Below are 27593 nucleotides of genomic sequence, written 5' to 3'. Positions count from 1 at the left end.
TTTATTGTCACAAGTATGAAGTTATTGTGAAAAGCCCCTAGTCGCCACATTCCGGCGCCTGTTTGGGTAAGCTGGTACGGGAATTGAACCTGCGCTGCTGGCCTTGTTCTGCATCACAAACCAGCTGTCTAGCCCACTGAGCTAAACCAGCCCACTATTATTATTATTATTAGGGTGCCAATGTGCAGAGAGCAGGTTAAACCTGGAACCTTTACACAGGACCAGGGAGAGAAACCATGGTTGCTGGTGCTTCTTTTGTTTCTGGCCCCCTATTACCCCATTAAACCCCCTCAGCAACCACCACCCCTCCTTCCTTCTCACCACTGGTACTTCATAGATTAACAAGTGTTTCACACCGCTCAACCAGAAATTACATCACTCGCACATCACAATGCTACCTTTTCAGGCGCATGCTTGTTGCCTTCATTGTACCCCCGGTAGAGCACAGCTCTGGTGTTTTGGACCTTGTACAACCCTCCGCCCCCTCTCCCAGACCTTGCCTGCTGGGTCTCGACAGCCCAGCTACTTGCTGGATGAGTTTGTGAACTTTGGTAAAAGATGCAACAAAGTAGTTCCATAAAGCCTAATGTAAATGTTGAGAAACTAAATTCCTCAGAGGTGCAGATTATTTAACTGTACATTTCACAGCAGAATGGGTGTCACAGTCGCTATCTGTTCAATTCACACTGATTTCCTTTTACTGCATGAGTTTGAACTCTTCATTTTAATTTTAAGTTGAGTGCAGCCTTCACTCCATACAGGAGTGGAAAACCATCAACATATTTGTTAAATCACAAGTAGCCGTTGATCAACAATTTATTGATGGCTGCACTTGTCTTTCAGGCAGACTCTCCATGTGTAATGACAGTCTACATAACCAAGCCCAATGTGACAAAATATAGCTTCCACATGCATCTCCTTCTTTCAACTATTGAAACTGCTGTGCTCAAATTTTCTGGGAAAAGAAGCAAGTAATTTACACCCTCCTGTCAAACTCTGCAACAGATGCCCTGAAACACAGCTAAACTACCTTGGGAGAAAATTCAAGATGAGGCAGAATCCGATGGGAATTCCTCGACTAAGGCACCCGACAAGCTGCACTGCAGGAACAAAATATCAAGACCAAGATTTATGTAGCCTTGCCCACTACATTATAGCTTCTTCCAACTAAACACTTTGAAAAGGCTCTCCCACGCTCATGCGGGAGGCTGATTAAAGGCACTCTCATTGGCACGGTCATAGAGTCATAGAATTTACAATGCAGAAGGAGACCATTTGGCCCATCGAGTCAGCACCGGCCCTTACAAAGAGCACCCTACTCAAGCCCACGTCCTACCCTGTCCCTGTAACCCAGTAACCCCCATTTAACCTTTTTGGACACCAAGGGCAATTTATCATGGCCAATCCATCTAACCCGTACATCTTTGGGAGGAAACCGGAGCACCCGGAGCAAAACCCACGCAGACACGGGGTGAACGTGTAGACTCCGCACAGACAGTGACCCAAGCCAGGAATCGAACCTGGGACCCTGGAGCTGTGAAGCAACTGTGCTAACCACTGTGCTACCGTGCTGCCCAACTATACAGTGATAGATGACATGATACTAATAGCTCCTTCAGTAGATTTTAAAATGACAATAGCTTCGACTGACTGGGTGATGATGTTGTGTGACCAGAACCAAACTGCACAAACTGTCAAAGGTTCCACACTTGCCATTCCATTTCGAGGCAGCAGTTTACAAGCTCAAACATACCTGCGTTCGCAGCTCAAGAGCAGAAATGGACAGCTACCCACGCACAAGTTTTTAAAATGAAAACACTTTTTGACATGCGTCGCTGCGACTAACTCCAGCTCAAAAAAAAACCCATGATGGCTTTAAATTCCATACAACATCACTGTTGCCAAGGCAACGAAGCAAAGCTGAAAGCTCAATTCCAAGACAACGAGGGAGTGAAAAGGGTGCAGTCTTCACAGCGCAATCGCTAGGCAGTAAATAACATACTTTTCCTTTTCACTTCACAGGCCCGGTCTCCTGCTGCAAAAGAAAGATGAGTTTACCTGGAAAGAGTCTGGCTTCCAGTAATTATCTGTCACAGGTTACAAATGAATATTCTTCCCGGAAACGATCATAGCATTTTAGAATCACGTTTCAGGAAGATTGAACAGTGCTTTCCTCCCCTTTGAAGACTGAATGATGATAGCAGCACAATGGTAAACTCAATAAATGGCCTCAGCTTCAGCAAACAGCAGCCTGGACCTTACGATCAATAAACTACAGTTATTTCCTGCGACGCAGCCAACTAACTGCACATTTAACTTCAGAAAAGGTACCCCACTGACCCAAAAGTCACAATTATCTATTATCTAACTGGTTTTAAGAACCTTTCTTGTATTGCCTGTGCTGGAGAAGTTCAGATAGAAGACTGGACTGTTTCACAAATAATATCAAAATGAATACTTAAATCATGACCGATGGCCTTAACTACTGAATCCAATTTACAATTTCTCCCCCCCCCCACAGGTTTAGAGTACAGCCAGCATCTCTCACTTTTGCACTGAATGTGCTGCTGCTAAGGATGCTTAGAGATGAAAACAGAAGCTCCCAGTTCTACTCGTCAAGTCAATTCACGGCTTTTGCGCTGTGCATTTGTACCATAGGCATCACACACTTGAAAAACCTAAAACAATACTTGGGCTTACACTCGAACATTTACACTGTGAACGAAAGCCGGATTAATAGACAATGAAACTCGTCTATCAGAGGTGCAAAGAATATTTGAAGTTGAGCAGTGGAATCACAGTCTCGTTGAGCACGTACAGGCTTTCACTGCTGAACCACTAGAGGGATGTCATAATACAATCAGGCAAGTTCACACTTTGCACAATATTACGTCCAACGGAATTGGAATTGCAAAACTCAATTACAGCAGAACAATAAAGGACGGAAGATTGACTTTTGTCCCCTGCAAGAAATGTTTAATTATCTTGACAATTCCAGTATCATAGGATGACATAGCAGCATAGGTCCAATCCAACCTCGATTTGCCTGGCCCTTCATACAGTAAAATGGGATTAGTGCTACACAGAACCAGGTATAGCTGCAAGCTACGAGAAAGTGTACGCGTATAAAATGATTCAGTTACCAGCTGTTGAAAGTTGTATTGTGACATCCCTGTAATTAATGAAGTGGCCTTGTGCTGACATCACTGCCCCTGTCCCAAATCCAAATATAAAATTTCCAATTCATTGATTTCCAAAGGGACGCCACGCAGAAGAACAAAATTAGCTAGAAGGAAGTACGTAGTGAACCCTTAAAGCACTGGCTAATGTCATTTGGTGCATGGTGTTGTGCTGCAGGGCAGCACGGTAGCACAGTGGTTAGCACTGTTGCTTCACAGTGCCAAGGACTCAGGTTCAATTCCCGGCTTGGGTCACTGTCAGTGCGGAGTCTGGACGTTCTCCCCGTGTCTGCGTGGGTTTCCTCCGGGTGCTCCGGTTTCCTCCCACATGACCCGAAAGACGTGCTTGATAGATGAATTGGACATTCTGAATTCTCCCTGTGTACCCGAACAGCCGCCGGAGTGTGGCGACTAGGGGATTTTCACATTAACTTCGTTGCAGTGTTAATGCAAGCCTACTTGTGACAATACTAAAGATAATTAAAAACAGGGTGACCTTTAAAGTGTTCCAGCTTTATTGAAATTTCAAACCTCTGGTGAAATTATAGATTAGAGATGAATGTAACACTCGCTTTAACTATAGAACATTGGCAAAATGTTTCACACCCGATGCTGTGCAATATAATTGGGAATTATAGATGGAATGGATATTGAGAGATAGGGCCGGAATGTGGAGTTGAGATAGATGAGGTAGTTTGGGGCAGCACGGTAGCATTGCAGATAGCACAATTGCTTCACAGCTCCAGGGTCCCAGGTTCGATTCCAGCTTGGGTCACTGTCTGTGCGGAGTCTGCATGTTCTCCCCGTGTCTGCGTGGGTTTCCTCCGGGTGCTCCGGTTTCCTCCCACAGTCCAAAGATGTGCAGGTTAGGTGGATTGGCCATGATAAATTGCCCTTAGTGTCCAAAATTGCCCTTAGTGTTGGGTGGGGTTACTGGGTAATGGGGATAGGGTGGAGGTGTTGACCTTGGGTAGGGTGCTCTTTCCAAGAGCCGGTGCAGACTAGATGGGCCGAATGGCCTCCTTCTGCACTGTAAATTCTATGATAATGATCAGTTCTGATATTACTGACTAAAGGGAGCAGGTTCGTTGGGCTGGATCATTTGTTCCTGCTTCCTGTTCCTTATGTTCTCAGAGCAGAGGACCAAAATTAAATTGACCTACAGGCATAGATAGATTGTGGAAAGCTCACTTTACACTCCACCCGCAGCTTCCAGCAAGTTGCACAGGCCGATCTTGCTAATCTCTGTGAAAGTGGCAGGTACGACGTGACTGAACCACTGTCCCTTCTAAATAGACAACCCAAAGTGCTGAAACCTTAAAACTGTATCTGTGCTGAGGGGGATTTGTTATGTAATAAACTTGGGAGAGAATTTCAGGATCTCTGCTAAACAGGCACTTGATGTCAAACCTTTCCAACTTCCAAGCAGAGTTTAAATGCCCTTCAGAATAATATTATAAATCAGTCTGAAAAAAGAAAAGGACGTTAATGTATTTGCTTTGCTTTTGGGGAATGTACTGGTTAAAGTTAGAGCAGATTCAATCTATCTAGAAAATCCAAAAAAAAAAAATCATTCAATGTTGGTCCAACTGCACAATAGTCGTTGCACCCCCACTTCATATAGACATATTTATATATATATATTTATATATATGTAACTTTTAAAATGACATCTTTTGAGTATTTATCTGAAAACCTCCATCCCTGCGAGAAAAAGGAAACGTTTAGATGCTCCATAAAAAATAAAACAAAAAAAGGCTGAAATGAGAGAACATTCAGGAAACTAAAAGGGGGAAAAAAGGATAGTAATAAGTTAAGTGCATGGACGGAGATGATATTAATTTCATGCAGTTTTTAAGAAACCGGCACTCACGCCCCACAGTAGCAGCAGAAGTAGTAGGAGTAGTATTGCCAGTAGAAAGCACTACATGTGTTGGGGTAGAAAGGTTTTTTACATCGTGGTGTTGGCTGACTATGGAAGGCTGCCGCCTCAGAGCTCCCTGCAAGGAAGGTCCACCCTGGAATGTGTTGACAACGCCCATCTGCAAAGAATCAGAGAGTAAGACAGCTTTGCTCCACATCGAAAAGGTAGAAAGAGCGAGAATGCGAGAGTGAGAGCGCGCGAGCAGGCAAGGGTGGTTAGAGAGAGAGAGAGAGAGGCAGACAGAGGAGGGGGGGGGGGGGGAAAGACAGGAGGAGAACAGGAGGGAAAGGTTGCAGGCCAGGGGGGAAATCAAGACCGAGAATAAAAGGGAACAAAGAGTTAAAGAGAGGAAGTGAATGGAGAAAGGAAGGAAGTGGGTGGAAAGGCAAGGAAAATAAAGCAAAACAGTGAAAATAAATGAAAATAGTAGAGTCCCAGTTATACTGGACAAGATCAAGCGCCCCACAACAAGAATAGAACGGTATAAAAGGAAAAAAAGGCACTATGAGAATGTGTAACAGCCATTTGAAAAGAGAGGAGAGAGACAGAAGAGTAGAATTCCTGAAGCAGAGGTTATTTCTGGCCAGTTAAACAAGAAACCTGAATACAGATTGGGTCTAAGCACATGATATAAGTTTGAATGGACATTACCTTGAGGAGGGACGGTTTATGTAAATACTATTTTATCTAAAACAAAAAACAAAAAATACAGCTCACTGTAAGACACTGGTAAAGATAGTGGGAACTGGCAGCTTTTTGGGGGAAAGAGTTGTCTAGTTCATTTTGAACGACAAGCTTCCAGTCGGCGATCCATTGCTGTGGTGGGCTATGAGTTTGTCAGCATACCTGAGTTTGGATTCTATTCAGACCTCGGAACCAGAGGATCTGCCCCCGGCGAAGTTCCATTTCAGCATGGTCAATTTCGTCATTATCCTCCATTAAGTCGCCTTCAAGGATGTCGTCTTTCGTAGTACCGTGGCCAGCTTCCTTCAAGAACTTGAGGCGGCTTGTCGGAACCGTGGAGATTACCTGAAGAAAACATTTTGACTTGCTTTAATCTGTAAGCGGTGCACAATTCCAATCTGGAATATTAGAGAGCAGAATGTGGGAGTGTGCGAATGTTCGGAATCATAAAACAGTCCCGAGGCACGGTATAAACTTAAGTCACTGCGATAGGATATTTTTGCTAACAGTCCTATTAAGAGCCCTGGGACATTTTATTATATCAGGGGTTCCATATTAAGGTGAAACCTTCTCAGGTCATCTCCTAATTCAATTTGAACAGACATTGCACAGTGCCCCTTGGGCAAACATAAAAACCCCATCAAGAAGTAACACTAAGCAATCAAAGCAGGAAAATAATTTACAACGCTTGGTGGACTCGGGTCTGGATTACGCTGGTCACATTTTGAAGTATGTACACATGTGATTGATGGGACAGCGATGGACCCTGCATCTTACCTGTCCCCAAAGAAGCTCTCCAACCCCAATGAAGATGCACCACAACCATTGATTGAGAGTTAGTCCCGTGCAGCTAAACGGTTTCCCTCCAAGCTCCACAATAATAATCTGCAGTGAAAAAGAAAACCCAACGTTATATTCCTCATCAGACAGAGCCACATTTATTAAATCAAGGGCGCAATTGAACCAACGCTTCACTCCTGGGCATGCCAGTTAAATAGGCCAAATCAATATTCGTGCTGGGCGCGAAAAGGAGGTGGACCCCTCAGGGGATCAGGGCTTGGTTTGGTGGTGGTGGTGGTGGTGGGGGGGGCGCGGTGCTGAAGCGTTCCAAGTTGGGAGCTGGCCCTGGGCCGGTGGGGCTCTTTCAAACCATCTTTAAATATTGTGAATGCCCATAACAGGGGTAACTACTGCTGCCGCCGGTCTGTCCTAGCAAACGTCCTGTTCTTGGTCATAGGCTGAAGGTCACTTTAATTCCCTTTGACTGTGAGCAGCCTCTAGCTTCCTACATTTCCTTACAGATACCAAATGGTGGTGCTGGTCCTGCAGAAGATGTCCTTGCAGTGCTGTTGGCCGCCCAGGCGGCCTGACTCCAGAGAAAGCGGCAGCAGCGTCGGAGCGGACTGGAGGCAGCTCCCCATGTGCAGGGGGCCGCTGCACACCCTGAAGGCCTGGCCACCCATCAGGCAGAGGAACCACCCAGGCAGAGGGGGACGCCAGCGACGGCATAAGGTGTACAGGTAACGTTGGTCTTTAGAGGAGATGCCTGTGAGCATGTGCCACAGGAGACTCTGTCTCCACAAAGAGGCAGTGCAGCACCTGTGCCACATCCTCACGGACTTGACACCCTGTGGAGGAGGAGGATACTCGCGCCAGGAGTAACGAATAAATATCTTTATTGACAACATATTCATTTGAACAGAATAACATAATAAATAAAACAGATGCTTCAAGTTTCAAAATACAAAGAGCATAATCAACAAACAAGAACACATCCAAACCTAACCCTCCAACAATAAAACCCCCTTAACAGCTGATGGTGACTCGCTCTTTAAAAAAGGAAATGAGCGGCTGCCATCTTAGGTAGAACCCCTCTCCTAACCCCCTGACGGTGAACTTGACCATCTCCAACTGTAGAAACTCTATGAGGTCACCCAACCAGGCCACCCAACCAGGCCAAGGCACTGGGCGGCAGTAGGAGACCTCCACCCAAGCAGAACTCGCCTCCAGGCTATTAATGAAGCAAAGGCTAGGGCATCACAGTGGCGCAGTGGTTAGCGCAGCTGCCTCACGGTGCCAAGGTCCCAGGTTCGATCCCGGCTCTGGATCACTATCCGTGTGTAGTTTGCACATTCAACCCCACAACCCAAAAGATGTGCAGGGCAGGTGGATTGGCCACGCTAAATTGCCACTTAATTGGAAAAAATGAATTGGGTACTCTAAATTATTTTTTTTAAAAAATGAGACCAGGGCGAGGACATCCGCCTTCATCCCGGTTTGCAGCACTGCCGAGTCCGATACCCCGAAAATAGAATGAAAACATGGCTCCAGTTCGACATTATGAATTTCTGACACGGTATTGAAGGAGGAGACCCAAAAGCTCAACAACGTAGGACAAGACCAGGACATACGAGTAAGGTTAGCACCCTCCCCCCTCGACAACACCGCTCACGCCTGTCATCTACCCCTGAAACTCCCCACTCATCCTTGCCTTGGTCAGATGAGTCCTGTGCACCACCTTGAACTGGCCCAAATCACGCCGGGCACTGGAGGACGTGGAGTTAACCCTGCGAAGAGCCTCACTCCACACCTCCTCACCCAGAATAGGATCCAATTCACCATCCCATTTTCCTTAACCTCATTCAATGGAGCTGACTCCGCTGACAAGATGTGGCTATAAATACCCAAAATACCTCCCCCACCAGACCCAACCAAAGGCAGAATCCTTATCAACAAGGAGGCCGGTGGTGCCATGGGGCATGAAGACAAGGCCTTCTGCAGAAAATCACGATCTGGAAATAACGAATCAACTTGGTTCCAGGGAGCTGAAACTTTTCCGACAGCTCCTTGAAGCTGGCCAACCTTCCCGCCACGAATAAGACTCCAAACCTCTTCAGACCCTACCCCTCACATGACCTAAACGTGGAGTCTAAACCCCCCGACATAAAGCGATGATTGCTACAGGTAGGGGCCCAGAACGACATGGTAAATTTAAAATGCTGTTTGAATTGCTTCCAGATTTTCAGGATGGACACCACCTCCGGATTCAAAGAAAGTCTCGCAGGAGAGAACAGAAGCGAGACAGTCACTAAAACACCCAAACTAGAGCCCCCTACAGGGACTCGCCTCCATTAGTCCCCAAACGGAACTCGGATCACTAACCACACCAGCACTCTCTCAATATTGGCCACCCAATAATAAAATAACAAATTGGGCAAACAACCTACGGATTCCTTGGGGTTTCACCTGCCCAAATACTAACTTGTTAACTCTGACAAAAAAGGATTTAGGGAGAGAAAATGGGGAGACAGTGAAAAAGAAATAAAAACCTCCGAGGACACTGATTTTAATAGTCTGAACCCTGCCCGGCAAGGACAGGGAGGTTAACCCGCTTCTGCGAGTTAGATTAGACCCCATTCACCAAACTAGTATAACTTAATTTTGGAAGCGATGTCCAATCATGGGACATCCAGATTCCCAGATAACGAAAGGTAGGCCTGACAAGGTGCAAAGGCCACATCCCCAGATTGGCTCCCGGTCTGGGGGATTAACCGGAAAGTATTCGCTCTTGTCCAAATTCAACTTATTCCCAGAGAAGGAGCCATAAATCCTAAATAGCTTCATTATCTCAGTGGAGACTGGGTCTGTAATATTAAAAAGCAGATCATCTACGTACACGGACACCCTATGCTCCCTCCCACTTAACTTATCCCCTTCCACTTACTAGAAGATCTTAACGCAATGGCCAACTGTTCAATTGCTAAAACAAATAGAAGCGGAGAATGTGGACATCCCTGCCTCGCATCCCCAGTTAGTGGAAAATGACCCAAGCTTAAGGGATTGTTGCGTATATTCGCACTAGGGGCCCTGTACAATGACCGAATCCAATGAACCTTTGCTCAAACACAAACCTAAGAATCTCAAAGTGGTACCCCCCACTCCAACCTATCAAACACTTTTCAGCGTCCACAGATACAATCACCTCCGGTTCAGGCACAGATGAGGGATAAAGGTTAATATTTAACAGCCAAAGTATATTGGTCGACAACTAGAACATAGAACATTACAGCGCAGTACAGGCCCTTCGGCCCTCGATGTTGCGCCGACCTGTGAAACCACTCTAAAGCCCATCTACACTATTCCCTTATCGTCCATATGTCCATCGAATGACCATTTGAATGCCCTTATTGTTGGCGAGTCCACTACTGTTGCAGGCAGGACATTCCACGCCCTTACTACTCTCGGAGTAAAGAACCTACCTCTGACATCTGTCTTATATCTATCTCCCCTCAATTTAAAGGTATGTCCCCTCGTGCTAGACATCACCATCCGAGGAAAAAGGCTTTCACTGTCCACCCTATCCAATCCTCTGATCATCTTGTATGCCTCAATTAAGTCACCTCTTAACCTTCTTCTCTCTAACGAAAACAGTCTCAAGTCCGTCAGCCTTCCCTCATAAGATCTTCCCTCCATACCAGGCAACCTTCTGGTAAATCTCCTCTGCACCCTTTCCAATGCTCCAAATACTCCAAATGCGGCCGCACCAGAGTTTTGTACAGCTGCAACATGACCTCATGGCTCCGAAACTCAATTCCTCTACCAATAAAAGCTAACGCACCGTACGCCTTCTTAACAACCCTCTCAACCTGGGTGGCAACTTTCAGGGATCTATGTACATGGACACCGAGATCTCTCTGCTCATCCACACTACCAAGAATCTTACCATTAGCCCAGTACTCTGTCTTCCTGTAATTCCTTCCAAAATGAATCACCTCTCACTTTTCTGCATTAAACTCCATTTGCCACCTCTCAGCCCAGCACAGCAGCTTATCCATGTCCCTCTGTAACTTGTAACATCCTTCTGCACTGTCCACAACTCCACCGACTTTAGTGTCTTCTGCAAATTCCATGGGGCCCATGTCCTTCGGGGAAATGGAGGCCTGCACAAGTGTAACAGGCAATGAACCCTGGGCCAAAGAGTTCTTGAACATATCCAATATCAATGGGCTCAACTGACCTACAAACGTCTTGCAAAACTCGCTTGGAGGTCATTGGTCTTCTTCCGACATTGAATGCTGGTCCTCCTGCCCGCACTGACAGCCGTTGCCACTACCTCCTGGGCGGTATTGGTGAGCCTGCTGCTGGTCCTCCGACTTCCTCGGGGGAACAGTGTGCCCCGTCTCACATCATCGACATCCAGAAGCCTGTCCAGCTCAGCATCCCCAAAGCGTGGAGCATGTCTGTGCGCTGCCATGCTTGTGTGCTGACTGGGAGTGAGTGAGCGAGCGTTTAAAAGCAGCTTCCCCTTGTCAGAAGCGAGACGCTGAGATGCGAGACCGCCAATAATGGCGAGACGCTCGTGGGGAATCATTTCCGGCACCAAGTGCGTTAAATACAGGCCGCGATCGCACCAGCCCGGCTGTCAGTCAAGAAACACCCTACCAATCACACCCAAAATGACACTTCGAAATGTTTCTATTAAAGTGTGCCCCACAAGTATTAATTTCCAGACAGCATTCATTTTCAAAATATAGGAACCTAAAGCCTGGTGTACAAGTTTCACTTTCATGGAACTCTCCAAACAAACATTTCGACACCCAGAAGAATTATTGGGAATTTGAAACAGAGGCATGACTTTTACATCTATGTACTACTTACACACTATTTTTAAAATAACCTCCTCTAGTTCCCTCACGCATAAAGCTGACAAAAAGCTTGATGAATCCAAATCTTACACCAACATATTATTTAAATCTTAAATTCACCAGCATGTCAACAACTTTGTTCATCTGCAATTCCACGTTAAACTCAAGACATGTTTCACTGATATTTGAGTCCAATCTCAAGTTCGTTACCATCACTCCAAAGCCACAATCAATATTTTGATCAATTAAGCACGTGAGCAGTGATTTCATCAGCAAACATCAGGATTTTGACATTCCGATGAGTGACCCGCAGAGCACAAGAACTAAACTCTGGGATTCGCCACTTCTTTCAACCACAAAATTCACATCTCTTACTGCTTTGATTAGAGGTACCAATGGCGCAGAGACTCAACAGCCAATGCAATGCCTTTAGTTATCTTCCAGTGCTACCTTTATTTTCACATTGATGCAAAATTATGTTCAGTAACATGACCGTAATAAGGAGAGCATAATTTGGGGAAATTGCTGAGGAGTGTGATCGAGTGCACTGAAACCTCTTTGGTTTTCATGGAATCCCTACAGTGCAGGAGGAGGCCCATCGAGACTGCATCGGCCCTCTGAAAGAGCACCCCATCTAGGCCCCATCCCCACAACCTCATCGAGGGACAATTTATCACGGCCAATCTACCTAAGATCGGAATCGAACCCGGGTCCCTGGCGCTGTGAGGAAGCAATGCTAACCACTGTGCCCCACCCACACACCATTTGAACTAGCTGCCATCTAATTCTGGACAGCACAAGCCTCCCCCACAGTATGAGAGAGATTTTGCTGCAAAAATCTGCATTGGTACAAAGTTCTTACGATTAAAATTTACATTAAATGGGTAAATTTGCAGATCCTGGTTGTTGCTGGGAGATTTGCCACTTGGGGAAAAGGCCAGAAATCATAATGTGTTTTTTTCCCCCCCACTAAAATCAATGAACGGGAAATCGTGGATCAGGCGTGTCCGGAAACCTGATGTGCATTCCCTGCAGGCAAGGTGCCCACTATAAATTAATTTTTTCCCCCCCTAAAGTTACCCCTCATGGCCAACGAGGAGCGATTTTTTTCCCAAAAGTCCACTTTCTTTTCTGGCAGATATCAACCAGTTTGAAGAATGGTAATACACACATTAATAATTCAAAATGACAAACGATTAATTTGACGTCCAGACCATGTCTAACCTTTCAGTAATTGTCCACAGGAAACTTAGACTTAATGAGCGAGAAAACAGTTCTGATATCTGTTGCATTATGTTGCAATGTATCTTCTGTCTGTACTGCATGGGGCTGTTTAGCACAGGGCTAAATAGCTGGCTTTGAAAGCAGACCAAGGCAGGCCAGCAGCACGGTTCAATTCCCATAACAGCCTCCCCGAATAGGCGCCGGAAATGTGGCGACTAGGGGCTTTTCACTTACTTCATTTGAAGCCTACTTGCGACAATAAGCGATTTTCATTTCATATCTTCCAAATAGATACGGTAAACAGGAAGAGGTTCAAGGAGGCCAGATTAAAAGGACAATGCTTATAAGAGTTTGATACTCTACGTATAAAACCTCCTACTGCCAAAATACAAAATTATAGTCAATAATCTTAAACATCCTCTCAGTTTCTACTTATTTTAAAATTAGTAAAATTTCATTAGGTGGAAAAGCATCAGGTTTACCACTACATACACGTCTGCCTGTTGCCATGGGCACAAAATGTACTTCCTAATGCAAACCATATCCACTGTCGTTCCCTGCCATATTGCAGCACGCATAACAGCTCGCACTTGCTATTGAAAAACTAACATTTATATTACTACAGAGAGGTCACTTACAGTTTAAGGAAACACACCGTGTCCAAAGCAAACCAACCCCACACAAGTCCTCCACTTAGTCTTAGATTTGCCACCTAAATTATGTTGCAATGTATCTTCTGTCTGTACTGCATGGAGTAATACCCTCTCTTCATCCCCTTATACAGATCCATTTGCTCAAAATGGGTGTTATTTGAGAAGCCAGCACGCTCAACCAGTCACAGGGAATACAACTCAAAGATGTTGTACTAAGCATTAATCGACCAAGTGTCATGGGAATGTCACTTTAAGAAATATGTCTTCTCAAATGGCTGCAGTGATGTCAGAGTGTGGGTGGAGCTGGGCTCTGGCTCTGCTTTTTACTTGCGTTTTGAGTTGGAAGCTGTTTTTGGCCCCGAGCTTTAGTTTTGCTTTCAGTTGGAGAGCTACATTTAAACCAAGGTGGTGTATTTTGGTCCCTCTCTCTCTCTGCCTGCTAAAGAATGTCCCCAGATCATAGATTTTCATAGAATTTACAGTGCAGAAGGAGGCCATTCGGCCCATCGAGTCTGCACCGGCTCTTGGAAAGAGCACCCTACCCAAGCCCACACCACCCTATCCCCATAACCCAGTAACCCCACCCAACACTAAGGGCAATTTTTGGACACCAAGGGCAATTTAGCGTGGCCAATCCACCTAACCCGCACATCTTTGGACTGTGGGAGGAAACCGGAGCACCCGGAGGAAACCCACGCACACACAGGGAGAACGTGCAGACTCCACACAGACAGTGGCCCAGCCGGGAATCGAACCTGGGACCCTGGAGCTGTGAAGCAATTGCGCTAACCACTATGCTACCGTGCTGCCCTTGATGATTTCAAAGTAATACCTGTTTCTGCAAGGAATGCAAACCTACTGTCTTTGTTAAAAAGGGTCTTTGACTTCTGGATATTGTTAGGAAAGTTACGAAGGGTTACCTATGGAGTACTGTATCTTTGGGGGGGGGGGTATCAGTGTTGGTAGTTGGTAAGATGTTTACTGTGTTTATAAAATGTTAACTGGATTCATAGAATAAACATTGTTTTTGTTTAAACATACTTTAGTTCTCTGTTGCATCACACCTGTAAAGTGGGCCCTTGTGCTCCCCATAACCAAAATCTATTAAAGGTTGTGGGTCAGGTGAACTCCATGATATACTTTGGTGTTCTCTAAATCCTGGCCCATAATACAAGTACCTTCAAATCAGACAGATAGAATGGCACGTGATCTACACTCGCTGTACGTTGACATGAGTTTTTTAAATTTATCTTTAAATTATCTCATGAGATATGGGTATCATTTGTTGCCCATTCCCTATTGACCTAGAACTGAAAGCCATGCTAGGCCATTTTACAGGGCAGTTCAGAGCTCTGGATCTGGAGCCACACACAGGACAGGTCAGGCAAGGTTGGCAGATTTCCTTTCCTAAAGGACATGAGTCAATCATACAGATTTTTACAACAATCGATGATACATTATTGTAACTGGCTTTCAATTCTCGATTTTCAAATTACTTAAGCAGCCATGCTGAGATCTGAACCCTTTGGATTACTAGTCCAGAGCCAACATCACTATATTTTAAGAGATAGTGGTAAATTAAACATTGGACGGCAGGAGATTGACATTATTCCCATATAATTATTTCACCTATTCCATTATCCACTCTCCGCAGCATGGATTTGCAAAAGCTCAAAACTAAATATCCAATTTCTAAAAAAAAAACATGGATACAACCAGAAAGATGCTCTACCTGAATTAGAAAAGTGCCCACAATAATACTGCAAAAGATGGGATTCCGGAAAATTGCTTCAAACACGTTCCGCTCCCCGTGAATTTTACGAGCGTTGATCTCATTGAAAAGCTGCATCATGACGAAGGTGTTGAATACAATGGTGTAATGTTCTGAAGGGGGAGCGTGGAGCGGAGCATCCCTCCCACTGTCGATGTCAAAAAACTTCTCACCTGGAAAGAACGCTTGCAGATTAACAACTTGCAACGTAACCCCACGTCCTCTCCATGACATTTCTTCAGTTTGAACTCTCTGTATATGTTTTACTTGATCAAGAAAGGGCCCCACTTAACACGACCAAACCCAAACTGGAGATGAACATGTGAGAAACGGTTTTAAACCAACGATTAGAAAGAATTTGTCAAAGAGCAACATCATATTGGTTGACCAAAATTTGCACCCAATAAACAAGCGAAATTCCAAACCAATTTCCCGTCGATGCAGACAAGAATAACTCCAATAAAATTAGATTACTTAATAGAAGGAAAGGCAATTAAAAAAAGTGGGATTTACTGACTGTTCACGCCGGCGGGAAATTCCGGTCCCATCCCGGCGCACGGGTTTCCCGGCGACGAGGGGTGGTGTCACCGGGAAATCCCGTTGACAATGGCGGTTTTCGGTAGATCCACGCGGTGGAGTGGTCGGTAAAATCCAACAAATATTTTTGCCCTCGCATTACTCAAGTGTATTAAATGGTTCATTAGGATGGTTTCTTTATGTTACAACTTATCGATTATGCTTCTGCCTTCATTTTAACATTCGGGTTAATGTTATGCTTTTGGGAGATAGTCAATAATATTGACCAGATATTACCTTCCCATTTCTCCATCCAGAGGTGTTCCTAATTAATCATCAGGCAGATGCAAAACTGGTAAATCCAGCAAATTCAGCAACAGCCTTAATGTAAAGGTTTTGCATGTCTAATTGCGGTCGATGGAGACATTTCTAATCAGTGGTAATATTAAGAATGGTAATAAAAAAAGTTCCTTGCAATCAAAACATCAATCTGCAGTAAGTCATGTCTAGACTCAGCCTTTACAACTATTTTCTAAGTTTATTAACCTGCAGTAATTACATTCAAAATATAACAAACAAAACTACTTTCCACTGAATTGCCCACACATTTTGCTTAAACCGATATGGGCAGCTTTCTCCTCCCAAGCCTTGTTGCCATTAGGTGACAGCAACTAGACATGAGCTCGGTGACCTATGAATGCCAACCTCAGATTAACTATTAGAAACTTAAAATCAAGTGAGTCTAGCCAGTCATGTCTGCATTCGCTTTGCCCCTTTCTGTCCCTCCAGTAAAATCTGCTGACCAGGGGTTTTTAAATAGCTGACTGTCCTTGTCCTCTTCAACCTTCTTTAAAAAAGTTTAACAGCTAAGCAATTAACTTTGTGATGTACTGACATAGAAAATCTTTGTAGCACCGGACCAGGAATCATAGGAAGCACAGCAATGAGCGCGAGGTTCCAGGGCGGTAGGAAGCAACAAGATTAAGGACATTTCATTAATGTGGGATCGGGAGAGGAAATTAATTTCAAAAGAGCACAATTACTTAACCCCGGTAAAGGTTTCTGAGGAAGTACACATTAATTTATGGACTGGGAAAAAGGGAGATAAACAGAGGGAAATAAATCTTCAAATAACAAAAACTGGAAAAATGTAAAATTCTGTTTCCAGAAGTACGTACTGAGCACATTGTCAGTTATTGGCCAAGTTATCCTAATTCAACCCTCAACAAGCATCGCAAACCGATTCTCTCACTGATGTTTGAGACCTGAGCATTGAGCAAGGTGTTATTTTATATTTTAAGGGTTTAGCACAGTGGGCTAAACAGCTGGCTTGTAATGCAGAACAAGGCCAGCAGCACGGGTTCATTTCCCATACCAGCCTCACCGAACAGGCGCCGGAATGTGGCGACTAGGGGCTTTTCACTTCATTGAAGCCTACTTGTGACAATAAGCGATTATTATGAAGAGTGGATGACCCTTCGGCTTGCTTCACAAACTATACACCCTCTCTGCCGATTCCACCTCTCCAATTCCCTATTTCTGGTTAAATCAGACTATTCACAACCTTGGGAGTCCTTGTCGATCATCTGATCTCATAAGCACTCAGCCATGAAAACCCCCCCACATCCCCCTTAATATTGGTGATCTGAACCAAACTTTCATCCATCTCGGTCAGCTCCAGATTCAACTATTCCTTTGCTCACCTGGCCAGCCTCCTATGCTCAAGCTTTCATAAATTTCAGCTCATCCATATCCCTGTTGACTTAATCCGAGCCTGCACCAAGTTGCTCTCACCCATTACCCCTTCCCTCATTGACCTACACGGACTTCCACTCTCCCAACTCTCCTGTCATAAACCTCAACCGGTCCCGAAATATTCTGAAAACTCTACGTTCCTCCAAATCTGGTGCACTTCTCACCTCCTTTGTCCTACCCCTGGCAGCCATGCCTTCAGCCATTTAGGCTCCAAAATCTCCAACTACCTCCCTAAACCTTTCATCTCATGGCTCAAAAGACTTCGCTACATAGGAACAAGAGGCCATTCAGCCCTCAAGCCTGTTCTGTCATTTAATTGGCTCATGACTGTTCTATACTTCATGGTATCCCTTGATAACATTATTCAACAAAAATCATGTCTTGAATAAAATGCAACAGACTCAGCGTGCTGAAGCTTTTGGGAGAGCGAGAGAGAGAGAGACCCATTATATCTTTCTTGTATAAAGAACATGCTTCGTTATTTCATTTCAAAACAGCCCAGCTATATTTTGAAGATAGAATGCCTTTGTTCTGGATTCCCTTGCCAGAGGAAATTATTTATCTGCACCCATTCTATCAAGTTCATTCCTATCATTTTAAACATCCGGATTGGACCATCCCTCGGCCCTCTAAATATAATGGTCAAGCCAAGTATATGCTATCGGTCTTCATAATTTGAGCCTTGGTTTAATTCTGGTGAATCTGCAGTGCACCTATTCCAAGGCATCATCCCAGGGGCCCAAGACTCTAAAGCTGATTGCATTACGCCCAGTGGGATATGAACAAGGCTTCCGTGTTTCCTAGTCAGTTTGACTTAAGTTTCCATTTCTATTCTGTACTTGATTACAAAGGTTAAAAGGTTCCTGGTGGAATCTATAATGGTGCAGTCACTGGCCACAAGTCTGCTGTGGTACTCACCTGGATTGCTAATTTTGGCATTGAAGCTGCATGCTTTATTTGCCTCACACGCAATTGCTATTTTAATTTACTTTTAAGGCTGGAAAGGCATTGACTAATTTGGTTATAAGTTTAAGCAATGGCTGCGGTCTCTACAATTGTGGAATGTGACCTTGGTTAGTTTTAACAAGAGTTGGCAGAAGTACATACATTTACGCTTTGCGCAGTGCCTGTAGGTAGATTAGGTTTGACCTGGCTGCTTGCACTGGGAACAACTTTATTAGGTTTTTATTTATTTATTCATTCTTTCACGGGATGTTTTGCTGTTTATGGCCCATTCCGAATTTCGCTCGAGAAGGTGGTGTGCCTTCTTCATGAACCGCTACAGTCCGTGTGGTGTAGGTACACCAACAGTATTGTTAGGGATGCAATTCCTAGATTTTGGCCCAGCGACAGTGAAGGAACAGCGATATAGCTTCAAATCAGGTTGGCGTAGAGTTTGGAGGGTAACGTGCAGGTGGCGGTGTTCCCCTGCATTCGCTCCCCTTGTCGTTTGAGGTGGTAGAGGTCACGATTTGAAAGATGCGGACAAAGGAGCCTTGATGAGTCGCTGCAGTGCATCTTGTAGATGGTGCACACGGCTGCTACTGTGCATTGGTGTGTGGAGTGAATGTTGAAGATGCTCGATGGCGTGCCTATCAAATGGGATGTTGCGTCATGGATGGTGTCAAGCTTTCGGAGTGTTAATGGGGCTGCAATCATCCGGGCAAAGGGAGAGTCCTCCATCGTATTCCCGATCTGTACCTTGCGGATGGTGGTCAGGCTTTGAGGAGTCAGGAGGCGAGATACTTGCTGCAGAATTCACAGCCACTGATCGGCTCTCAGAGCCACAGCATTTGTAAGGCTGGTAAGAGTTCAATCGCTGGTCAATGGTAACCCCCAGGATACCGATAGCGGGCACGTAGCAATGGTAATGCCATTGAAGCAAACAGGCTTTTTATTGAATTACCTGCGGTTATACTTCATCAGAATGTCGGAGCTTCTGACAACACTAATGAAGATTTTAACTGAAAATTTAAAAGCAGCCACTGATCTTTGCTTCCAGATTGGTAAACAGGTTTGAATAACATTGAATGAGAAGCTGTGTACATTGATGCTTTATCATTCTGGAGAGCTGTCTTAAGAGACGATTTAACCACTTCCCTCAGGATATATGCACTGCACCAAATTAATTGCTTTACTCAAGTTCAGCACTGTATTGGAAATGAAATACATGAAAACCAAATGTACAAACAACTCCACATACCTGCAAAGAGAAGTGTGAAGATAATAGTGAGCTGATAAACTCCATGACCCAGGATGTTTTTCATCATTGTCCGAGAGATTAGTGGCTTATTCCTGCCGTAAGGCTTGCGAAGCAGAAGAGATTCTGTTGGCGGTTCAGTTGCTAGAGCCAAGGAAGCAAATGTGTCCATGATCAGATTCACCCAGAGCATCTGAACAGCTTTGAGTGGCGAATCCTGGTTTTGAGGTTAAAAGGATAGAATTAAATCCACCAGTTTTTTTCGTGGTTTGAGTAAATGACATTTCCCGTGTCACAAATTCAAAAGCAATTGCATCATATAGAATCATAAATTTTACAGTGCAGAAGGAGGCCATTCAGCCCATCAAGTCTGCAGCAGCCCTTGGAAAGAGCACCCCACCCAAGCCCATGCCTCTACCCTATCCCCCACCTCCACCCTATCCCCACACCTCCACCCTATCCCTGTAACCCCAGCTAACCTTTTTGGACACCAAGGGCAATTTAGCATAGCCAATCCACCTAACTAGCACATCTTTGGTTTGTGGGAGGAAACCGGAGCACCCGGAGGAAACCCATGCAGACGCGGGGAGAAACTGCAAACTCCACACAGGCAGTGACCCAAGCAGAGAATCGAACACGAGACCCTGGAGCTGTGAAGCAATTGTGCTAACCACTGTGCTGCCGTGCTGCCCACTGTGTTTGTTATTCTCAAAGTGAGTGAATCCTTTACTGTTTATCCCCTGGGTCCCATCTTCACTATTTTATTGACTTGGGTCACTTGAAGTCCCTATCCAGTTTTCCCATTCCTTGTGTGCCTTTCCTCGACAAGTAAGCACAGTGCCAGCATTACCCTGGAGCTAACTACAGTTCATTGATGGTGGTTTATCTGCAGAGCTCACCCAAGTCTATCCTTGAACCAAAATCAGGAACCTCTTCAGAACTCCGTGACATGACAAAGTGCGGTGTCAGCAGAATTTAGAATGAAAAAAACCCCTGTTCTCACATGCCAACCTCATCATGTGGACTTTTCAACAAGGCCAACCAAAGAATATTCACCAACTTCACTTTCCTCTCTCCCCAATGCATGGCCCAGTTTATAGCAGATGTGAATATTGGTTATTATAAACTTTTTTGAAAAGCATCTTCAAAGCAATTGAAGCACAATTGCTTCACAGCTCCAGGGTCCCAGGTTCGATTCCCGGCTTGGGTCACTGTCTGTGCGGAGTCTGCACGTGCTCCCCATGTCTGCGTGGGTTTCCTCCGGGTGCTCCGGTTTCCTCCCACAGTCCAAAGATGTGCAGGTTAGGTAGATTGGCCATGATAAATTGCCCTTAATGTCCAAAATTGCCTTTAGTGTTAGGTGGGGTTACTGGGTCATGGGGATAGGGTGGAGGTGTTGACCTTGGGTAGGGTGCTCTTTCCAAGAGCCGGTGCAGACTCGATGGGCCGAATGGCCTCCTTCTGCACTGTAAATTCTATGATAATCTATTGAGCCTGGGCACAAAGATCTGTACCGTAACTTTGTTAACACTGCCTCGGAATGCGCTCACAAATAAGGTACAGAAGGGCCCACCTATCCTTTGTCCCCTGACCTGTTGTTGCCTCGTTAATTACTGTTATTTTTGCAGAAGTCCTTTTTACTGATTCTTGCAATCCTCCAACACTACTTCAAAGAATGAGGCTAACATTACAGGTAACCAGCAAATAAGGGGCATTTAGGGACTTATCAATGGAAACCCAATGATGCAAAAATGGTAACATTCTGATCATGAAAACGAGACACAGGGAAAAATCTAGAAAACACAGGGTGCACAACATCTATAAAGCTCGACATCAGAGTCACAGAGGAAGTTTGAGGCACAGTTCATTCAACATAACATGACTTCATAAAAAGCATACCTGGGTGATACAAGCACCAGTGAAGGCGACAATGACTGCGACCACATTTACTGTCAACTGGAACTGCAGGAACTTGGAGATGCTGTCATACACATTACGGCCCCACATCACTGCCTTAACAATACTGGTGAAATTATCGTCCGTCAGGATGATGTCCGAGGCCTCCTTTGCCACATCTGTCCCTGCAATGCCCTTTGGGATTAAAGCAAAAAAGGAGTCAGAGATTCGATCCAATAGGAGTTGTATTGATGCGGCACCTTTCCCGATCCCAGAACATCAGAACAGTGGGGTAGCACAGTTGCACAGTGGTTAGCACAGCACCAGGGTCCCAGGTTCCATTCCCGGCTTGGGTCGCTGTCTTTGTGGAGTCCGCACGTTCTCCCCGTGTCTGCGTGGGTTTCCTCCGGGTGCTCCGGTTTCCTCCCACAAGTTCCGAAAGAGGTGCTTGTTAGATAATTTGGACATTCTGAATTCTCCCTCAGTGTACCCGAACAGGCGCCGGAGGGTGGCGACTAGGGGTTTTTCACACTAACTTCATTGCAGTGTTAATGTAAGCCTACTTGTGACAATAATAAAGATTATTATATCTTAAGGGTCTTCGGAAATGTTTTGAAATGTCACTGCTCGAGGAAACACGATAGCCCACAAACAGCAGTGTGATAAGTAGAAAATCTTATTTTAACACAAGTGACAGGTTGCATTGTTTTAAGAACCATAGCAGAGATAACAGGGCCCAAAGTAAAATTAGGAACTTGTGAGTGATGGAGCCAACATTAGTTTGAGGTTCTAAATGGCTGACCTATACAAATAGTACCTGCATTGGTAAAGGGTAATTTTTAAGATGAAATGGGGTCAAGTTGAATTTTCCTTGCATATTCTGTGATTTCATTCTTCTGGCATGAAGCCTTGCTCGTCACATACTCTTAATTTCCATTATGCACTACTGCCAATCAAGACATTCTGTACCAAATATTGAAATGACTTCTCATGAATGAGAAAAAAGGCACAGCTGTACTGCTTAAGAAAACAGGAATAAATTAAAACCTCTGAAACCATTTGTCGCTATATAACACCTGTAGGTGGCAGCGGGCACCAATATTTAATTCCGTCTGTTGCAGCTTGGCACCATTGCAATGGAAGCTAAAAATGCCAAGATCAGTGTTATAATCACAAGAAATGATTCAATGCGCTGCACATGCAGGGCGCGGTGAATAGGCGTCGCTGCAGACTATCCTGGAGTCTTGACTTTTCACGGAAATAAACATTACAAGTTTCGTTCACACAGCACAGTACATTACATCGTCTGGGAGACATTTAGAACAAGCACCACAACAGGGATTCACACTCACAATACCACATTATCAGCCAGACGTCAGCAAGACAGGAGAAAATGAAGGCACTCTCTTGCATCTGCCCCCGACAGCTAGCCTGAGTGGCTACGTTAATACAAGCTTCAGAAGAGATCACCTCAAGATGTTAAGTAGACTCCAGTCAGGTGGCAGCGATTTAATTTGTAAAAGTATATTTCACCACAGTGTGCAAAGAAAAGGTGCTTACACGTCAAATACAAGGTTTCAATGATTGAGATTGCCCGTTAGATCTATCTGGAAAAAGTACCGAAGAAATCTAGAAAATTCTCTCCGGGACATACCTGGATTCACTGGTTAATCTTGGGAAAGGAGTTCTGAATCACACGCCTAAAGACAGCACATGTGAAAATAGTTTCCACTTTGATGCTCAATTTGCAGATGCCACATCTAATCAAGTCACTGTTTCTCCAACACAGTTTAAGAGCAACAGTAATCACTGCATTCAACTGTAGGCCTCAGCTTCTCAAAGTCTTGCGCTTTATTGATTGGTCAAAAACTGTACAAGACAAGTTGAAGTTTGAAGAGAAAATTAATTTACTAATGAAAACCATAGGAGGCTAGATTAGCTAGAGCACAAGGAGGTCATTCAGTCTATCAGGTGAATGGTGGACGACATTTAAACAACTCACTGGAGAAGGAGGCTCCACAAATATCCCCATCCTCAAATGATGGAGGAGCCCAGCACATCCGTGTAAAAGACAAGGCTAAGTCAATCACAATAATCGTCAGCCAAAAGTGCCGAGTGGATGATCCATCTCGGTCTCCTCTGAAGGTCGCCACCATCACAGATGTCAGTCTTCAGCCAATACGATTCACTCCGTGTGATATCAAGAAATGACCAAGGCACTGGATACTGCAGAGGCTATGGGACCGGAGAACATTCCAGCAATAGTACTGAAGACTTGTGCTCCAGATCTTGCCAGGTCCCGAGCGAAGCTGTTCCAGTACAGCTACAACACTGGCATCTACCCGGCAATGTGGAAAATTGGTCAGTTATGTCCTGCACCCAAGAAACAGGACAAATCCAACCCGCACTGCCCTATCAGTCTACTCTCCATCATCAGCAAAGTGATGGAGGGAGTCATCAACAGTTACTCAGCAATAACCTGCCCGCGGATACCCTCGGATTGGGTTCCGCCAAGGTCACTCAGCTCCTGACCTCATTACAGTCTTGGTTCAAACATGGACAAAAGAGCTGAATGCCAGAGATGAGGGGAGAGTGACTGCCCTTGACATCAAGGCAACATTTGACCGATTATGGCATCAAGGAGCCCCATCTAAACTGGAGTCAATGGGAACCAGGAGGAAAACTCTCCGCTGGTTGGAGTCATACCCGGCACAAAGGAAGATGGTTGTGGTAGTTGGAGGTCAATCATCTCAGTCCTGGGACGTCACTGCAGGAGTTCCTCAGGGTAGTGTTCTAGGCCCAATCATCTTCAGCTGCTTCATCAGTGACCTTGCTTCCAACACAAGGTCATATGTGGGCTATTCACTGATGATTGCAGAATGTTCAGAACCATTCGTGACTCCTCAGACACTGAAGCAGTCCGCGTGCAAATGTATCAAGACCTGGCCGATGTCCAAGCTTGGGATGACAAGTGGCAAGTAACATTCCTGCCACACATGTAGCAGGCAATGACCATCTCCAATAAGAGAGAATCAAACCATCACCCCTCGACATTCAATGGCATTACCATCACTGAATTCCTCACTATTAACATTCTGGGGGGGTTACCATTGACCAGAAACTGAACTGGATTAGCCATATTAATATTGTGGTTACAAGAGCAGGTCAGAGGCTAGGAATCCTGCAGCAAGAAACTCACCTTTTGACTCCCCAAAGCCTGTCCACCATCTTACAAGGCACAAGTCAGGAGTGTGATGGAATACTCCCTACTTGCCTGGATGAGTGCAGCTCCAACAAAGCTCAAGAAGCTCGACACCATGAAAGAAAAAGCAGCTTGCTTGATTGGCACCGCTTCCACATCCACTCCCTCCACCATGATACGCAGTGGCTGTCGTGTAGACCATCTACAAGATGCACTGCAGGAACTCGCCAAGGTTCCTTTGGCAGCACCTTCCAAACCCATGACCACTACCATCTAGAAGGACAAGGCAGCAGATACACGAAAACCCCACCACCTAGCGGTTCCCCTCCAAATCACTCATCATCCTGACTTGGAAATATATCGCCGCTCCTCCTCAGTCGCTGGGTCAAAATCCTGGATCACCCTCCCTAATAGCACAGTGGGTGTACCTACACCACACCGACTGGAGCGGTTCATGATGGCAGCTCGCCACCACATTCTCGAGTGCAATTAGAAAATGCTGGCCCAGCCAGCGATGCCCACCCGCCATAAAAATGAATTAAAAGAAAGGTTTCCTGCTGGCTCACAGTAAGAGCATCATCGAAGTCCCATACCCCTGCCCTTTTCCTGAAACCTGCCAAGTTCTCTTTCTCTTATGATGCTTATCCAATTCCCTTTGTAAGTCACGACTGAATCTGCCTCCGATTTCCAGATCGTAAACAAATGCTGTGTAAAAGGATTCATGCCGCTTTGGACATAGAGCCAGTGATTACCTAGTGTGGTACAAGGGTCTGGCACATATAGGGTTAACATGGGACTGAATACAGTACCACCTACGCAGTGATGCAAGAGAGCACATGTTCATCTATTGCTGGACAGAGCTGTATATTAGCGAGAGGCAGCATGGTTTTGTGAAGGGGAGGTCGTGTCTCACCAACTTGATAGAGTTTTTCCAAAGAGGTCACAAAGATGATTGATGCAGGTAGGGCAGTGGATGTTGTCTATATGGACTTCAGTAAGGCCTTTGACAAGGTCCCTCACAGTAGACTAGTACAAAAGGTGAAGTCACACGGGATCAGGGGTGAGCTGGCAAGGTGGATACAGAACTGGCTAGGTCATAGAAGGCAGAGGGTAGCAATGGAAGGATGCTTTTCTAATTGGAGGGCTGTGACCAGTGGTCACAGGGATCGCAGGGATCAGTGCTGGGACCTTTGCTGTTTGTAGTATATATAAATGATTTGGAGGAAAATGTAACTGGCCTGATTAGTAAGTTTGCAGGCGACACAAAGGTTGGTGGAATTGCGGATAGTGATGAGGACTGTCAGAGGATACAGCAGGATTTAGATTGTCTGGAGACTTGGGCGGAGAGATAGCAGATGGAGTTTAATCCAGACAAATGTGAGGTAATGCATTTTGGAAGGTCTAATGCAGGTAGGGAATATACAGTGAATGGTAGAACCCTCAAGAGTATTGAAAGTCAGAGAGATCTAGGTGTACAGGTCCGCAGGTCACTGAAAGGGGCAACACAGGTGGAGAAGGTAGTCAAGAAGGCATACGCCATGCTTGCCTTCATTGGTTGGGGCATTAAGTATAAGAATTGGCAAATCATGTTGCTGCTGTATAGAACCTTAGTTAGGCCACACTTGGAGTATAGTGTTCAATTCTGGTCGCCACACTACCAAAAGGATGTGGAGGCTTTAGAGAGGGTGCAGAAGAGATTTACCAGAATGTTGCCTGGTATGGAGGGCATTAGCTATGAGGAGCGGTTGAATAAACCCGGTTTGTTCTCACTGGAATGACGGAGGTTGAGGGGCGACCTGATAGAGGTATACAAAATTATGAGGGGCATAGACAGAGTGGATAGTCAGAGATTTTTCCCCAGGGTAGAGGGGTCAATTACTAGGGGGCATAGGTTTAAGGTGCGAGGGGCAAGGTTTAGAGCAGATGTATGAGGCAAGTTCTTTTTACACAGCGGGTAGTGGGTGCCTGGAACTCGCTACCGGAGGTGGTGGTGGAAGCAGGGACGATAGTGAGTGACATTTAAGGGGCATCTTGACAAATACATGAGTAGGATGGGAATAGAGGGATACGGACCCAGGAAGTGTAGAAGATTTTAGTTTAGTCAGGCAGCATGGTCGGCACGGGCTTGGAGGGCCGAAGGGCCTGTTCCTGTGCTGTACTTTTCTTTGTTCTTTGTTTGTTCTTTGTGTTCACAAGCAAGCATGGAGACAGCTCTTAGCTTGGACCCTTTACTGTATATATGTACATAATTCTTGTAGTTAATAAATACAGTTAACCTATCTAAGACCATAAAGACTTCTATTTAGACCTACCAAATGATTACAACACACTATCACATGGTTTCTGCAAATGGAAAAACCCCAAACCACAAGAAATGCAGAGAAAAATCAAAAGACAGAGGAAAAGTGCGGTGGGAAAATTGCAAAGAAAGGCTGGAAGCTGAAAGCAGAAATTCCTCGCTGCAGAAGAACCAATGGAAACTCTTGCAAGTCCAGCTCCCATTAGCAGATTGCAAAGTCAGCATTTGCAGCAAGGGTGAGCTCAAAGTTTAAAATTCCAGGATAAAGCAAATCTTCAGTGGTCAGAAATTGCTGTTTAAAAGCTCCATCAGGAAAAACATTCCCAAGTTAGTACCTGAACACAAAATATCCAAACTTGCTCCAAAAAGGCTGAAAGAAAATAATTAATTTGAAAGAACAGACTAAAGGACGGCTTTAAAGACCAGCAGAGGCCAAGATTCGATGCTTTCACAACCCTAAAGCATAGCACTGGAGCGACAAAGTCAACAACTAGTCAATCCAAACAGCCGTTGTTTGAGATGTTTGCAAGGCTGGCACGAGCAGCGCTGCGATGGGAGCTCACCAAAACCAGCACGTGCAGGTAAAACCTTTGCAAATGAACGGCAGTGGGATCTTGAATTGCAGCAACTTCCTAAAGCCGAACA

At 45.1% G+C, this 27593-nt stretch overlaps 1 protein-coding gene and 1 long non-coding RNA gene across 6 annotated transcripts in view; one reads left to right on the top strand and one right to left on the bottom strand.

The window, feature by feature from the left end:
- Positions 1-27593, bottom strand: part of LOC140393675 (plasma membrane calcium-transporting ATPase 1-like) — a 182490-nt gene that overhangs the window by 7782 nt on the left and 147115 nt on the right. For 2 of the 5 annotated variants that reach the window (XM_072479963.1, XM_072479962.1), the window contains 6 exons: positions 21451-21642; positions 19555-19768; positions 15042-15253; positions 6565-6672; positions 5950-6132; positions 5053-5221 (listed from right to left, as the gene is read on the bottom strand). In XM_072479963.1, coding sequence (XP_072336064.1) covers positions 5053-5221; positions 5950-6132; positions 6565-6672; positions 15042-15253; positions 19555-19768; positions 21451-21642 — 1078 coding nt within the window. The remainder of the gene's footprint in view (positions 1-5052; positions 5222-5949; positions 6133-6564; positions 6673-15041; positions 15254-19554; positions 19769-21450; positions 21643-27593) is intronic. The other 3 variants (XM_072479961.1, XM_072479960.1, XM_072479964.1) reach the window with 2 other exon arrangements.
- Positions 1522-2953, top strand: LOC140393678 (uncharacterized). The gene is made up of 2 exons (XR_011935712.1): positions 1522-2327; positions 2522-2953. It is a non-coding gene; the product is annotated as an uncharacterized lncRNA (long non-coding RNA).

Source organism: Scyliorhinus torazame, chromosome 17 (genome assembly GCF_047496885.1).
Source record: "Scyliorhinus torazame isolate Kashiwa2021f chromosome 17, sScyTor2.1, whole genome shotgun sequence".
Lineage (NCBI taxonomy): Eukaryota > Metazoa > Chordata > Chondrichthyes > Carcharhiniformes > Scyliorhinidae > Scyliorhinus > Scyliorhinus torazame.
Note: the sequence above shows the minus strand (reverse complement) of the source record. Positions and strands in the feature narration are given on the sequence as shown.